This window comes from Sebastes umbrosus, chromosome 2 (assembly GCF_015220745.1).
Source record: "Sebastes umbrosus isolate fSebUmb1 chromosome 2, fSebUmb1.pri, whole genome shotgun sequence".
NCBI lineage: Eukaryota > Metazoa > Chordata > Actinopteri > Perciformes > Sebastidae > Sebastes > Sebastes umbrosus.
Window position 1 is genome coordinate 33,033,053 of NC_051270.1, and position 14,589 is coordinate 33,047,641.

Consider the following 14,589-nt stretch of genomic DNA (forward strand, 5'->3'; position numbering starts at 1 on the left):
TAGTCTCATTTAGCCACTAGTAAAAAAAAACAACACCTTTTTTAAGACACCTAAAAGCTTCAAATTTCATGAGTGGGGTATTTACTGATGTATTTTATGTCGTAGAACAAAACGTTTTCTTAAGCTTGTATTAACCACAGACCTTATTTCAGACATCTAACCAAAAATCTATTTTAAAAAAAACATTGACTTTGAGACGAGGGGACCGGAAGTGTAAAAATGCTAACTCATTTCCGGGTTTTATGACTCATTCCTGCAGCACTCTATAATTCATAATTTGAAAAATAAAATTGTGTCCCTAACCCCATCCAACGACACCTACCCATAACCTAACTTGAGTCCAAACATGAACCGCAGAGGGTATCACCACAGGTAACACTATTTGAAAATAAAGGAAACATTATTCAAGGGGGAACAGACACAAGACCAGCACACTAACACAGGTGTTCTCCATTACTGTTTACTCTCCTCAGGTTGACACTGGGCGGCGCCATGCTGGGAGTTACATGAGGTCGCCCAAGTGAATGTACCAATAACAGTGATGAAGGTAACTTGCCCCACCTTATCAGGTGCAAAATGAGAGAGAGGGAGGTGTTATAAAACAGTCTGCAAACGCCCAAACTGTGGTTTAAGACGAGGTCAAAAGGTCAAAAATTAAATATTGCAAATCTTTTATTATTCCAGTGGCTTACAGCTCCATATAGTAGCCATGGAGGTTGGGGTAGCCAATTCATTTTATTAATTACACCTATGCTTTTTTTTTTACTGTTACATGTCAAAAGGCATACGGTTCCTCTGTCTGTCTACTAACCCTCAGTCCCAATATTTTAATTTATTTACTTCTTTAGTACAACATTTGTGAAGCAAACAGGTAATCATGGAATATGTAACCAAAGTAATGCTTTTTGTTGATTTACAGTCTTGTTATTAGAAGTAGTCCGTTGAGACAATACCTCCTGTTGTGGGGAATGCTATTAATAATGATTCAACCATCTGTTGTATGCTGCTCAGTTGAAAGCAGCAGTATGAAAGGATCTGTGTTCTCTGAGGAGCTAACAAAACAACAAAAGCTGCTCTTTGTTTTAAACTGTCCAGTTTTAGCTCACTTATGCATAAACAGCTTTTACTAATCTCAACATGTAAGCAGCCTACATCAATTCATTATTCAGCATCGAGAACTGAGACTAACAACTTCACATTGCTAATTGCCTCTGTAGCCTGTGAGGATTACAGATGTTTGGTCTCCTATAGTTTCTAGGGAAGGCAGTCTGAAACGTGTGAATATATAATGACGAGGTAATATTGACACAATCATGTAAAATAGTTCAGCAGCATGCTGAGTTTTGGATGTAAATTTGAATCTTTAGCAGCTTAACTGTTAAAGCACTGTCACTTTTGAAACTACAGTTCCTGATAGTCGTCCTGGCTCCTAAATCTGACATGCCTCACTTGTTTCTGTTAACAAGCCTTTTTCCACAAGCAACATCCCCTTATTTGATTTAAATAGACACCGTGATGGAGGGTGGAGGTCCAACTGGAGCTCAGAGTGACAATCTTGACAATCATTTTTACATTTTTAGAGATTAAAGTATCAAAAGCCTTTATTAAATACATACAACTCCATTAACAGAAAATGGATGAAACACTATTATTAAATCTTTAAATGTAAACCTGTTCAGCCAGGCCTTTGATTAAGAATGGTTATTATTTTATTCACTTATTTTATTGTATTTAAGTTGTATGATTTTATTCTATTTTATTGTTATTTTATTGTATTTAAGTTGTATAATTTTATTCTATTTTATTGTACATTTTATTAATTACTTATTTTATTGCATTACATTTGTATAATTTATTCTATTTTATTGATATTTTATTAATCACTTATTTTATTGTATTTAAATTGCGTAATTTTATTCTATTTTATTAATCTAGTTTTTACTTCACACTGTTTTACTACTATTACCATCATTATAGATTTAATTATTTTTTTAAATACATTTTTTATCATTTTATTGTCTCACGTGCATTGGTCTTAAATTATCAAATTGTTAAATTGCTGAACTGTTTCGCCTTTCCTGTTATTTTCATGGTTCACATTGTTCTGTCTTATTTTCGGCTTGTCAGTTATCTGTGAAGCACTTAGAACTGCACTAACCTGTATGAAAGGTGCTGTACAAATAAAGTGTCATTGATTAATTAATTGATAAACATTGACAGTAAAGCCTCATATTCCTGACAAGACTAGTAAGCAGCATTTAGATGGTTAAATATTAATAATATTGTCACACACACACAGGCACATGACCAAAACCTTATTAGCAGTCTAATAACATTTTGACTTTTGTATACATTTAATTACTCTGCCACACTGATAAAAGCATGATTAAATGTGTTCGGCAGAGTAATTATCATGTGACTACAGTACATCCTTGTCACGGGCTGAGGAAGCATATCATTTGACATGCAGGGCACATACACTAGCCTCACTACCTTTTAATCAACTCTTTTCAAACCTGTCTCGAGCAGAATATATAGCGCCATTAAATTAGTCGCCACGATCCAAAACAAACACATCAGAGGGCAAATTACATTTATGTTTGTGTTTACCTTCAGGCACAGCGTGTTTATGCAGATATCAGCTCATGCACGTGTAGTGAAGGTTAAATATCTAAACACAGTTAACCACCAGTTCAGGACACCTATTTTATTGTGGTATTCTTGGTTGTGTATTTGTCTCTAATCTGGCTGTATGGTGATACAGGTGCTGTAGAGGTGGAGGATGCACCATCCAACCATCCAGGGTGAAGTGTTCCATGCATCATGTTGCTTGTTGTTGATATAGATTTTTTTTTGTTCTGTTTTTTAAGAACTGAGGTCAAAAATGAGATCGATGACCTTGGACCACAAAACAGTCTGAGCAGCTGAGTCTCCCTGACTTTGACTATGGTAAACACATTTGTTGGGGACAGGAAGTAGCAGTCAGAGTATCTGAAAACATCAAAGAATATGTGCAGTTCTTACAAAATTAGACTGATAAACAGCAGAAAAAGAAGTATCCATGCATCAACTAAACTTTCAAAATACAGCTGTAATTCTGATCAGTCGCCAGCAGATGTCAGCTTTTTTTGCAAAATGTTCATATATTGTAGCTCAGTGTGATGCTGTACAACTTTTTTTGGTAATATGTATTTATTCATTTAGCAGGTACAATGATTTTTTCTATTATTATTTAATTATTTTTTCATTTTGTCCCCCCTGATCCCACATACCATTTAGACGTTACAACATACACATTTTTATTTTATTCTTATTTTATTGTTGGTCATTGGTGCTTTAAATATAGCCTATATACATAAAATATTTTCATATACACCTATTGTTTTCCACTACTTGTATACATAACATTCCTGTCTATTCCCCACCTTTATTTGTCCAGCTTTGTTGTCTGTTCCTAGCTTTTATTTAAATTTTTGTGTAAGTACGCTTAGAGAGATGCATAAAACCAAAGTCAAAGTCCTTGTATGTGTGTACTTGTCGAATAAAAACTGATTCTGATTCAATTTAATGCAAAAAAGAAAAAGGAAAAATTAATATTAAGACAAATAATAATAGCCTAATAATATAAAAATAAAAAAACAAGATGGGAATAAATATAAATATATATAATTAAATATTATAAAATAATAAATCAATTAAAATTATATAACCAACCCTTACTTTTTAACATAGTGGATAAGTTAAGGAAAAAACAAAAAAATATGCAACACCACTGCACTGTAAATGATTTTAAATGTATTCACCAATGTGGTCACCAGTTAGTGAATGCTCCATTTGTCCCATTCTGACTTTAACTAAACTAAGTAATTAATTAATTATGACGCTGTACAACTTTTTCAGCATCCCTGTGCATCATCTTTCAAACTCTTTAAACTAGAAAAGTGATGCAGTGGACAAGCAGATTAGGCTCTATTAGGCCTAGTTAGTGACTAATAGACAAAAACATGCATTTGCAGCAACAGTATGTTCCATATGGAGATGGACTAGACATGTTTGTACGTTTCTAAACATAGACTACTCTACAGTATGTAGTATATATAGAACTAGTGTTTTCCTCTATCAATAGGAGCATGGTCAAGCAGAGAGACAAACTGTCCTACTGTATGAGTCCTAATGCTGCTACACATCTCATGTCTGTCCTGCCAAACAGCAGCTATTCATTAGGAGGAGGAGTTATTTAATAGACCCACACACACACACACAGTTAACCACACAACCACACACACACCCACACACACACAGTTAACCACACAACCACACACACACACCCACACACACACCCACACACAACCACCCACAGTATGATCATCCTCGCATCCCGGCAGGTTCACAGATGAGCTGAGAGTGTCTCTGCTCTCACTGGTCGCTCCTCGGTTCAACATGGACTCAGTGAATCTGCTGCTCCTCCTCGCAGTCGCCTCCTCCACAGTGAAAGGTACAGTAGGCTCAGCTCTCAGCTCTCACCGTGTGCTTTAATTGATCATTAACTCCCCAAAACCTGGGGGGTCTTTATTAGGAGGCTGCTTGTCGCCTTTTTCTTGCGTTTTCTTTGCGTATTGTGTGTGCGTAATGAACCTGCTGCGCTCTGGATTGATTTGCATTGCCTACCTGTTGTGTGCCAAACACCGGGTTTTGGTAACATTGTCGTTATTTATGGTATTTTTTTTTTTTGCTATTTACTAGTAGCCTATATGTAAATATTAACTAATATAAAGTATATTATTGGGGGTTATTTTTCTTCTTTTTTTAACCTTTTAATGAACTTGCATTAATCTTTATTAAAACAGATTCTAGTAAAATTGACAGAAGTATATCAAAGTTAACCCCTTTACTTATCATTCCGCCCTCTTTTTAGAGGACTAAAGGTGGGAGACTGAGGGTGTTCAGGGGTAGATAAATAGTCAACAGTAGATGTCACATAGAGGTGGTATACATCATCTGAAAGCTGAACCTGGAGGTTAATTTGAGCTGCAGGTCAGCACTGTGTGTCAAGTTGTTCCAGTCATTAATAAGAAATAACAATGAATTAATAAATTAATCTATTCAAATAAATCCTGAAAGTGTTAAAGAGCGTAGAACATGATGAATGCAGAATTGATGGTCTTTCCCATGCTCTGTTATGTCTCATAAATTGTTGCAGCAATTATCAGATTGATACCATTTGTTGCAAAGATTTGGTGCCTAATTTAAAAAAAAAAAATTTTACCATTTGTGAATTGATAAAAATGATCAATAATCCATCCAAAATACCACATTAAGACACCAAGACCTTGAGGAACACCATAGAAAAATCCATGCTGTGATTTGGTATCAAAAACTTTTGACATTTGGAGATTTCTGCAAGAATTGCATTTTCGGCGATTGGATGGCGAGCACTTCTGTTCTGGAAACTGCTCAGAAACTCCCTTATTGTCGATCTACATAGGTAAGCCATCCATCCTCTGAATGCTCTAGGTCTCTAGTTTGTGGTTGTAAAGTTTTATGAGGCTGTGATTATCCTAGAGGTCACCACAGGTCATTTTCTGACTGCTTGTTTTTTGCCCTAAACTGCATGTGATTATCATAAAGTGGGCATGTCTGTAAAGGAGAGACTCGTGGGTACCCATAGAACACATTTTCATTCACATATCTTGAGGTCAGAGGTCAAGGGACCCCTTTGAAAATCACCTTGCCAGTTTTTTCTTGCCAAAATTTTGTGTAACTTTGTATCTTCCCGACAAGCTAGCATGACATGGTTGATACAATGGATTCCTTAGGTTTTCATGTTTCAGCCCGCAACAACCTCTGAAAGACAGAATATCGGCCAGGGTCAGAGTTTTAAGGGTTTTTTAACCACCCAAGTTTTCAACCACTCTAGGGTTAGGGTTAGGGTTCAACCCCTCAGAACAATAACCCTAGCCCCGTAAACCGCAACACTCATCAGATATCATAATGGTTTTAAGACAAAAATTACGATTTTTATTTTCATAGATAACTATTTATTAGAATATAAATAAACAATTGGTCCCTGATATTATTGGCTTAAAAGTTTAGTCAGTTTCAGCACAACGAGAGGGGTGAAACAGGTATTCATTTCTTTCTTTCTTTATGTGTTTATTTGTTACCTCAGTGCAGAAAATGAGAAAGGGCGCCCACTGACATTTTTTGTCATTATTATTTATTTTTAGAGGGTGACCAGCACCGCCCAGAAGACCCCCTAGGCAACAGCCTATATGGCCTTTGCCTTAAGCCGGCTCTGCTTCAACGATGCAGAAGGCTAAATGTGGGCTAACTGTATAAAAGTAAAGACTTGCATTTCAATGTGATGTAACAGTGCAGCCATTGGTTTTGTGCTTGTGTGTGATTGTAATTCATGGAATCTTTTTTCTCTTACTTTAAAGCTGTTTGATATGAAACATGTTTTCACATGTGCAGTATGTAGTAATGTAACAACTGAAAAACAGGGTCCCATTTGCAGCCTTTCAGCAATGCTTTAAGTGCACATTACATCATAGGTTTCATCATATGGCCTCATAGGGCTGTACTGTATGTCTGTCAACGCTGGACTTCTTGCAGCTTTTACAGATGCAGTAGTGGGAGGTTTCTCATGATTAGCTTTGAGGGAGAATTGCAGTTTTTGTAGATAGAAATGAGGAAAGTAGCACGGCATTATTATGTATTTGTATTGTTTTCCTACACTGTGGATAACAATTAGACGACTAATTGACCGTTTCGGTCTTTGTCATTTAAGATTTCTTTAGTTAATAAGTTGTTTTTTATGCTTTTTTCATGCTGAATGACATATGTCCGAGAAACTTATGAGCACATCTCTTGTAAACACAAGATTTAAAGATCTGTCGATTAAATCAACTAATCGATTAGTCGACAAAATTGTATGAGTGTTACTCGACTAAGAATTTCTTTGGTCGAGGTCAGCCCTAATAATTGCTGACCTCGACCAAATGATGCTTTGGCAAAATTGCTCTTGAAACTTTCATGTCAATAAAGCCCCTTTGAATTTGAGAGAGAGATTGAGAGAGGGATTGACACAAACAGTCTGAGAGACAGCTCAAGAACACCGGAAATGTCACACTAAGTTCATCATTCAAAGACCTTCATTATATTAGTCAGCTGAACAACAGTTTCTTTATTAAAACCAGAGTAACACTGTTCTTGTTGTGGCTTTCACACTGTGTTGCAACGCGTTTCCACTGCTGCTGTGTAGGGCTGGGAAATATTACAATATATACCATCAAAATGATATAGAAATGTCTATCATATATGTTTTTCGTTTCTGTCGCAATATGGGCTCGGCCTGTATTTAGTTATTTTTTCTCTATAATTTCACTTAAAACTCTCCTGTTCTTTTTGCACTCAAGTTCTTACAATGAGAAAATACTCAGTACTTTTCATTTTGTCAAGTATTTAATTCACACAGGAATATAAACTTATGGTTTACCATGTGATTATTTTATATAGATTTATTTATTGAATTACCAGAAAACATGCTATATGTAAGGGATAATGTACAGCGAGCCGGTCATTGTTGTGAAATAATCCCCGACAGGGCGATGCGGCTTCGCGTCGAGGTGCACCCCCGTTGTTATTTCACAACAATGACCCGCCTGCTGTACATTATCCCGCTTATTACACGGCTACTTAATTAAGAAACCAATAATTTGACACAAAAACAGTCCGCCAGAGTCCGACATCAGAACTGCGCCCATTGCAACGGTCTGTAATACTTAGCAACGGTCTGCTATAAAGAAATAACAGACCGTAGAAAGCCGTGATTGCCCAACCCTACTGCTGTGTATGAGCTACACACCCTGCGGCTGCAGGACACACATCACAAGTCACCCCATGCAAATTTGAAGAACTCTGATAAAAAACAATCTAAGGAACCCTGTTCTTTAAATGTTAATCAGTTCACGAACCCTTCAAGACATGCTGCGTCTCATCAGTTTTACTCAGATCTGCTCTGAATTTTGAATATTTTGATGGAGGCTGTTAATTTAATGGCAATCACTGACTCAGACTCTTCAGTCTGCACTTTACAGGCACTAGTTAATTGAGGCTTCCCCCTGGAGTGAAGTATAAAGAGGCAGATGGAGGGAAGTCGTGTTAGTGTGTGTGCACATAAACGCACGTCTAAATGTCTGAGCACATGTCTGGGGTACTTAAAGCTCTTGTCCATCTCTCTGATTTAATTAAGAGGTAGAAAGCTTCTCTTTTTTGTGGCTCACTTTCAGCAACATATTGGCAACATATCAGGAAATGTCCCTTTATTGGTCTGATAGCCAGTAATGTACTACAGAAAACGATCTGAGGACAATAACACACATTGATGTCATCTTGCTGAACTTCATAGTGAAATCTGATTATGGTGAGGATTGGAGGTGGGGCAGATCTACAGGGGATTGAGCCACGGACACAAAGACCAGCTTTCAGCTAATCTTTCAGTCTGTTTTTTATGAAAGAACCGGATGCAACAGAGAGCAGAGGAATGGAGAGATGCCTACAGACAACAACATCTCTGCCAGATCATCGGGATAATGTGCTTCTCATAGGTGGTTTAGGATAATTGGGATGTGGCCATTAGTGAAAAGAATAAATGCTGCCAGAAACGCTCCATAACTCATGAGGGGATACAAGAGTGTGTTGAAATGAGGTCTGATTTGAGATTGCACAGTGAGATGAAGCCAGCAGTCCTGGTGCTGGATTTGGATGATTGCCTTGTCCAGGCTGCATGTGTTTCATCACCTTAGACTTTGTTAGAATATTCCACTCTGACTTTGATATAACTAAAAAAAAGACCTCGCCAAACATGAAATGAAATGCAAAACGATTCCAGAGTGAGAGGTTTGAAAGTCACCTGGTGTAAGGTGGAGCTGGAGTGGTGGTGGGTACCTGCGAGATTATAAATGGTAAGAAGTTTAATAATGAGCCAGAAATTCAGGCAGGGATTGGATGATGTGGGAATGAGGTGAATGCAGCTTTGGCTCAGTCTCATCTGTAGACTGGACATAAGAAGTGGACGTAGTCACCGTGACGTCACCCGTTGGTTTGTGGACTGCTGTTTTGAAGCCTCGAGTTCGGCATTTTGGCCGTCACCGTCTTGGTTATTTGCAACCAGAAGTGACACAAGAGGGTGATAGTTTTTCATGTAACGCCATCATCAGGTCAGTATCTCAATTTGCTCAATACTTTGGTTTATGACCAATTATAAGTCGTGACATTTACATCAGCATCAATTGTACTTTGTGTTTAGTGCTAATTAACAAATATTAGCATGCTGACAGGCTAAACTTAGATGGTGAACTTGGTAAATGTTACCTGTTAAACATCAGCATGTATAGCATCGTCACTCTGAGTATGTTAGCACGCTGGTGATAGCATTTAGCTGAAAGCACCACTGTGCCTACTGATGCACAGCCTCATAAAGCTGCTTGCATTGCTGCAGATTCTTATTTTTGATATTTTGGCCACATCTTTGAGGATAACTGCTCATTACCATGGTGTTTCTTCACCACATTGCACTTTTCCAGAGGTCACTTTAATTGATAATATCAATACTGTGATGTCCTCTTTTTTATTTTCTATCGGTGAAATTCTTTCTCTGTTTGTTCCAAACACACTGCTTTCACTGTTGCTTGAAAGAGAAATCAGTTATATAAGGGAGACATTGAGCTGAAAGCAGTCGCAGACAGTCATTAAGGTCGGTTTATAGTAGAAAAGAAGGGTTGTTTGTGCTGCATGATGGCTGTGTAAATGGGAGTTTGGCAATGCAATTGAAAAGGAATAGTCAATAGATGTGTCTGTCTTGCTCATTTTTTTCCCGAAGTGATTATGAAAGAATATTTATTGTCCAGGTTTCTGTGTCCTCTGTAGTTTCTCTTCAGGGGCCGGACCAGCGCAGACTGTACAAGAACCTGATGAGGGACTACAACCCACTGGTGAGACCTGTCTCCAACGACTCTCAGACTCTCACCGTTCACTTCGGCCTCACCCTCATGCAGATCATGGACGTGGTACGTACATCATGACTCTCCACACATTACTTTGCATGCATACAGTATGCACTGCACAAGGCGGTGCTATGATGACTCACTCTTGTTTAGGTGATAATCAGTTATCATTAATCAATGTAAAGATTGTCTTCTCTTCACAGCTAAAATCAATTCTCATGTCAAAACATTCACTTTTCCAATATGGGTTATTTTATTGTATTGATCAAGTGTTCCAGTTATCTTTCATGCACATTGATACATTTCAGATAATTTACATCTGTATGTCTTTGAGTCATAAATTCAAAGCGTAATTGATCAATAGTTGTCGCAGCTTAACAGTCAATTATTTTCCCATTACCACAGCCCTGAGAGGTGAAGCTACTGTGGACGTTTATGAAACTTAAACTGAGAGAATACTAGGGCTGTCCTCGACCAAAGAAATTCTTATTTGACTAACACATACGATTTTGTTGACTAATCGATTAGTTAATTTAATCAACAGATCTGTAAAACCAGCCCGTTCTCATTCCCAGGGCGTCAAATATAAAGGTATTGTCATGGCAATAGGTGTTTGATACCGCCGCACAAGGCAGCCTTTAGTGCCGGTATGAAACGCACCAGGCGTTCCATTAACTACAATGTAAACCCATCTGTGGCAACAGTAAACGCTCTGTGAAACTGCGCAGGGAGTGTGGTGATGTAGTATAAAGAGCAAAAAGACACACCGGCATCACACCGGCGGCATAAAAAACGACTTATCGACTAAAGAAATGTTAGTCGACGAAGACCAAAACAACCGATTAGTCAACTAATCAAGTAAGAGAGGGCAGCCCTAGAAAATACCTACACCAAAATACCTGAATAATAATGTTAATAAATATCACTTCATCATTTCCTAACAGGATGAGAAGAACCAGGTTTTGACAACCAACCTTTGGCTACAACTGGTAAGACTTTTCCCTTTTACAATGTATGTAAAGTCACAGTACAACCTTATGGTTACACTTAAACAAATACTACATTTGACTATTTACTAAATTTTTATTAATAAATCTATCCGTTTTCTGTATCTATTTATCCTGCTCATGCTCACACAACATACTGGAGTCTATCTGAGCATGCACTGGGGGAGAGACAGGTGTTTTTTTTGGGGGTAGTGTGATGATTATTTCTTGGCCGTGATTTCCTTAAATCCTCACAGCGACGACAAGACTCCAAAAAGTGAGGCACATAATCCCCCCAGAAAACACAAATTGCGTTTTTACACTTCCATTTATGTAAGATTAAAGAAGCAAGATATAAGGTGTCAATTAGTGAGCTTTAGAGATGCTGGTAGGTGGATTTTGTTACCTTTGGACAGAGCCAGGCTAGCTCTTACCCCTCATTTCCAGTCTCTATGCAAAGCAAAGCTAACTGGCTGCTGGCTGTAGCTTCATATTTGCTGTCTAGACATAGAGAGTGGCATTGATCTTCTCGTCTAACTCTCGGCAAAAATGTGAATAAGCATTTCCCCTTATGGCCAAACTGTACCTTAAACTTTAGCTTTTAAGCTGGTATTTGGTTTGTGCATCTAATCACAATAAATGTGTAGTTATTGTCTTGGTTATCACATCTGCTGGGACCCAGTCGTTCTCCTCCATGCAGTGAGATGAAGTGTATGATGAAGTGTATGTTTTATCACAACCTGTCCATTGTGTGACACTAGTTCCCTGCTGCTGCTGCACCATCAGCAAGCTGCATCGAGGCTGTTTGGTTTGTTTTAAATCACTCTGTGGAATCACAGCAGCAGTCTCACTCAATCTCTCTCCCGGCACAATCGACTTTGGCTCTCAAACACAAGATAGAGCGGACAGCATTCACAGTATCTAGCCTACCGTCTGTTAGCTGCGATATGTTGGCTTAGTCAACTTGGAAAGTTTAAATGTCCTAAAAATGTTCATCTCTAAAAGTCACTTTGAGACATCAAAGATGGTTCTAAGAAGATTACACACTCAGTCATGCCAGAGAGTAGTGATTATACGATTTCAGGGGAGTGTTGGAATGAACACATAATATAATAATAATAATATAATAACATAATAAATACACTGACAATTGTAGCATTTACAGCATAATGCCATAATTTAGTGGCATCAGGTGCTTTGTTAAGGACAGCTGAGTGGTTGCGATAATTTTGTTTTGCCCGTTTTTTGGCCTGTCCTGGGGCTGCCAGTGAGCTTCATTAAAACTGGTTAGACTGTATCCAGTATAAGAAGTGGACATAGTCAGAGTGCCGTTTTGAAGCCTTGAGTTCAGCATTTTGGCCGTTGCCATCTTGGTTTTTTGCAACCAGAAGTGACACAAGAGGGTGGAGCGAAGTACAACTGAACGCTGAATAAGACATTTTCAGGCGACCAAAATGTTATAATTTACTTTCATGAACTGAAAACACACTGTGAAAGGGTTAAAGTTCTAAGACAAAAACACGGACATCACCCAGACCGGACAACGCCGTGGTAGCGACCTGTCAATCACAAGGTAGCCACATAGTCTATTTGACTATGGACCATAATTTACTAAATGAACATCATGCTGTATTGAAGAAGACTTGAAACTAGCAATTGAGACCATAAACTCATGTTTACAATGTTTACTGAGGTAATAAATCAAGTGGGAAGTAGGCTCATTTTCTCATAGATTTCTATACAATCTGACTTCTTTTTGCAACCATAGGAGTCGCCCCCTGCTGGCTGTTAGAGAGAATGCAAGTTTAAGTCACTTCAGCATTGACTTCACTTCTCAGACCCAGAGGTTGCCCACTGGGTTTAATGGAATAGTTCAACATTTTAGGAAATACACTTTCTCTCATATGTGTCTCTTAAATATAAGGCTACAGCCAGCACCTGGTTAGCTTAGCTTAGGATAAAGACTGGAAACAGGGAGAAACAGTCAGCCTGGTTCTTTCTGAAGGTAACACAATCCGCCTACCACCACCTCTAAAGATCACTGATTAACACATTATATCTTCTTTGTTTAATCTGTACAGCAAACCGTGCCAGGCTTGCTGTTTCCTCCTGTTTCTATAGGCTAATCTAACTGGCGGCTGGCTATATCTTCATATTTAACATATATAAAATATGAAAGTGGTGTTGAACTTCTTCATCATCCCCAAATGTCAAAATATTCCATAACACCAAATGTCAAAGTAGAAGCAGATAGGAATATTGGAGTTAGTGATTGAGATCAGCATTTCTGTTTTAAAGGGCAGTAAGTTGGTGAAGCTGACTGAATTTACCATGTGAGCTGCACAGGTGATTCCACCCTCCCTCCGTGTGTTTTGCTCAGCTTTTATTAGTGACTGACCTTTATATTTCCTCATGCTGACCACAGCCATTATTTGAATACCATGATGGTTTGAATTTGATTAGAAATGGATTATAGATCTATATACACAAATCCTTATAAAAAGCCATTTAATCAAGATATAAAAAATCAAGACAGGATGTGTTTTAGCCAGACCAACCAGCTGTACCAGTCTGCTATACTGAGCTGGAAGTCTGGATGGGTTTTGTGTTTGTTTTTCAAAGTGTCAGATATGGTGAACGATTCAGTTTTCTACTCTTGTTTTCATTTACTCACTTTAAAACATGTCAGTCACAGATTGTGTTTTTACAAAATGGCTTTCTGTGTGACACTGGAGTCAAATATCCAGTGCTTGAAGTGGGAAAAAATAAGTGCCAGTACTCTCTTATCCACATGTTAGCATGTGTTTGACTTTTCCTAGTGCCACCAGCAGATTGACAATTTTGTTTCAAAGTGAAATTTCTCAACAGCTTTTCCTTTAGTGCCATGATCAGGCAACATTTTACATCATCCAATACTTCATTATTTTCATGACCAAATACCTGAAAACTAGTGGCATTCCCATCAGCCTCTGCTGCTCTTTGTGTTTAGTGCTAATTCGCAAATGTTAGCGTGTTAACACACTAAACTAAGATGTGGCTTTGTGACTTTTGGTCTTGTTTGATGACAACATATTATGCTGATCATGATATCTGCCAAAGAAAAGACACAACTGTTATCTTCTTGGTCCTAGAAGTAATGAAGTAATGTTGAGTAATGTGTTTGAAATCTATAACCTGTAGCTGATTTATACGTTTAGTTTGACACTCTGGTATTATAGTACAAGCTTATACACCAGTGCTGAATACCTCATGCCGTTCGAATAGTAAAAGTAAAAACATATTTCCTCGGAAATCTTAAAATTGTATTCCTCTCCAGATGTTACTGAAACCTGGCTCAGAGATTGAACTCAATTCTTGTAGCGTGTCTCTGCATAATGTTACCCACAGCTGCTGTCACATACATTTATTTTACCCATTATTGTAACTGGGATTGGATTCCCATCTCCTATTTTGTTCGATGTGTGCATGGATGACCTATCGAAACAATTGAATGGGTGTAACACAGGAGGTCTTGTTGGAAACTCTGCTATCAATCATTTTATGTATGCTGATGCCAAAAAAGAGGAATGTCATGGCAGTCAGAAGTAGAGAGGACA

General features: G+C 38.0%; 1 protein-coding gene across 3 annotated transcripts in view; it reads left to right on the plus strand.

Moving 5' to 3' along the window:
* LOC119502367 (neuronal acetylcholine receptor subunit alpha-7-like) overlaps nucleotides 1-14,589 on the plus strand; it is a 38,563-nt gene that overhangs the window by 938 nt on the left and 23,036 nt on the right. The window contains exons 2-4 of one of the 3 annotated variants that reach the window (XM_037793328.1): nucleotides 474-646; nucleotides 9,931-10,070; nucleotides 10,952-10,996. In XM_037793328.1, the coding sequence (XP_037649256.1) occupies nucleotides 9,975-10,070; nucleotides 10,952-10,996 (141 nt within the window). In that variant the 5' untranslated portion in view covers nucleotides 474-646; nucleotides 9,931-9,974. Of the gene's footprint in view, nucleotides 1-473; nucleotides 647-4,346; nucleotides 4,496-9,930; nucleotides 10,071-10,951; nucleotides 10,997-14,589 lie in introns of those variants that run through there. The other 2 variants (XM_037793319.1, XM_037793311.1) reach the window with 2 other exon arrangements.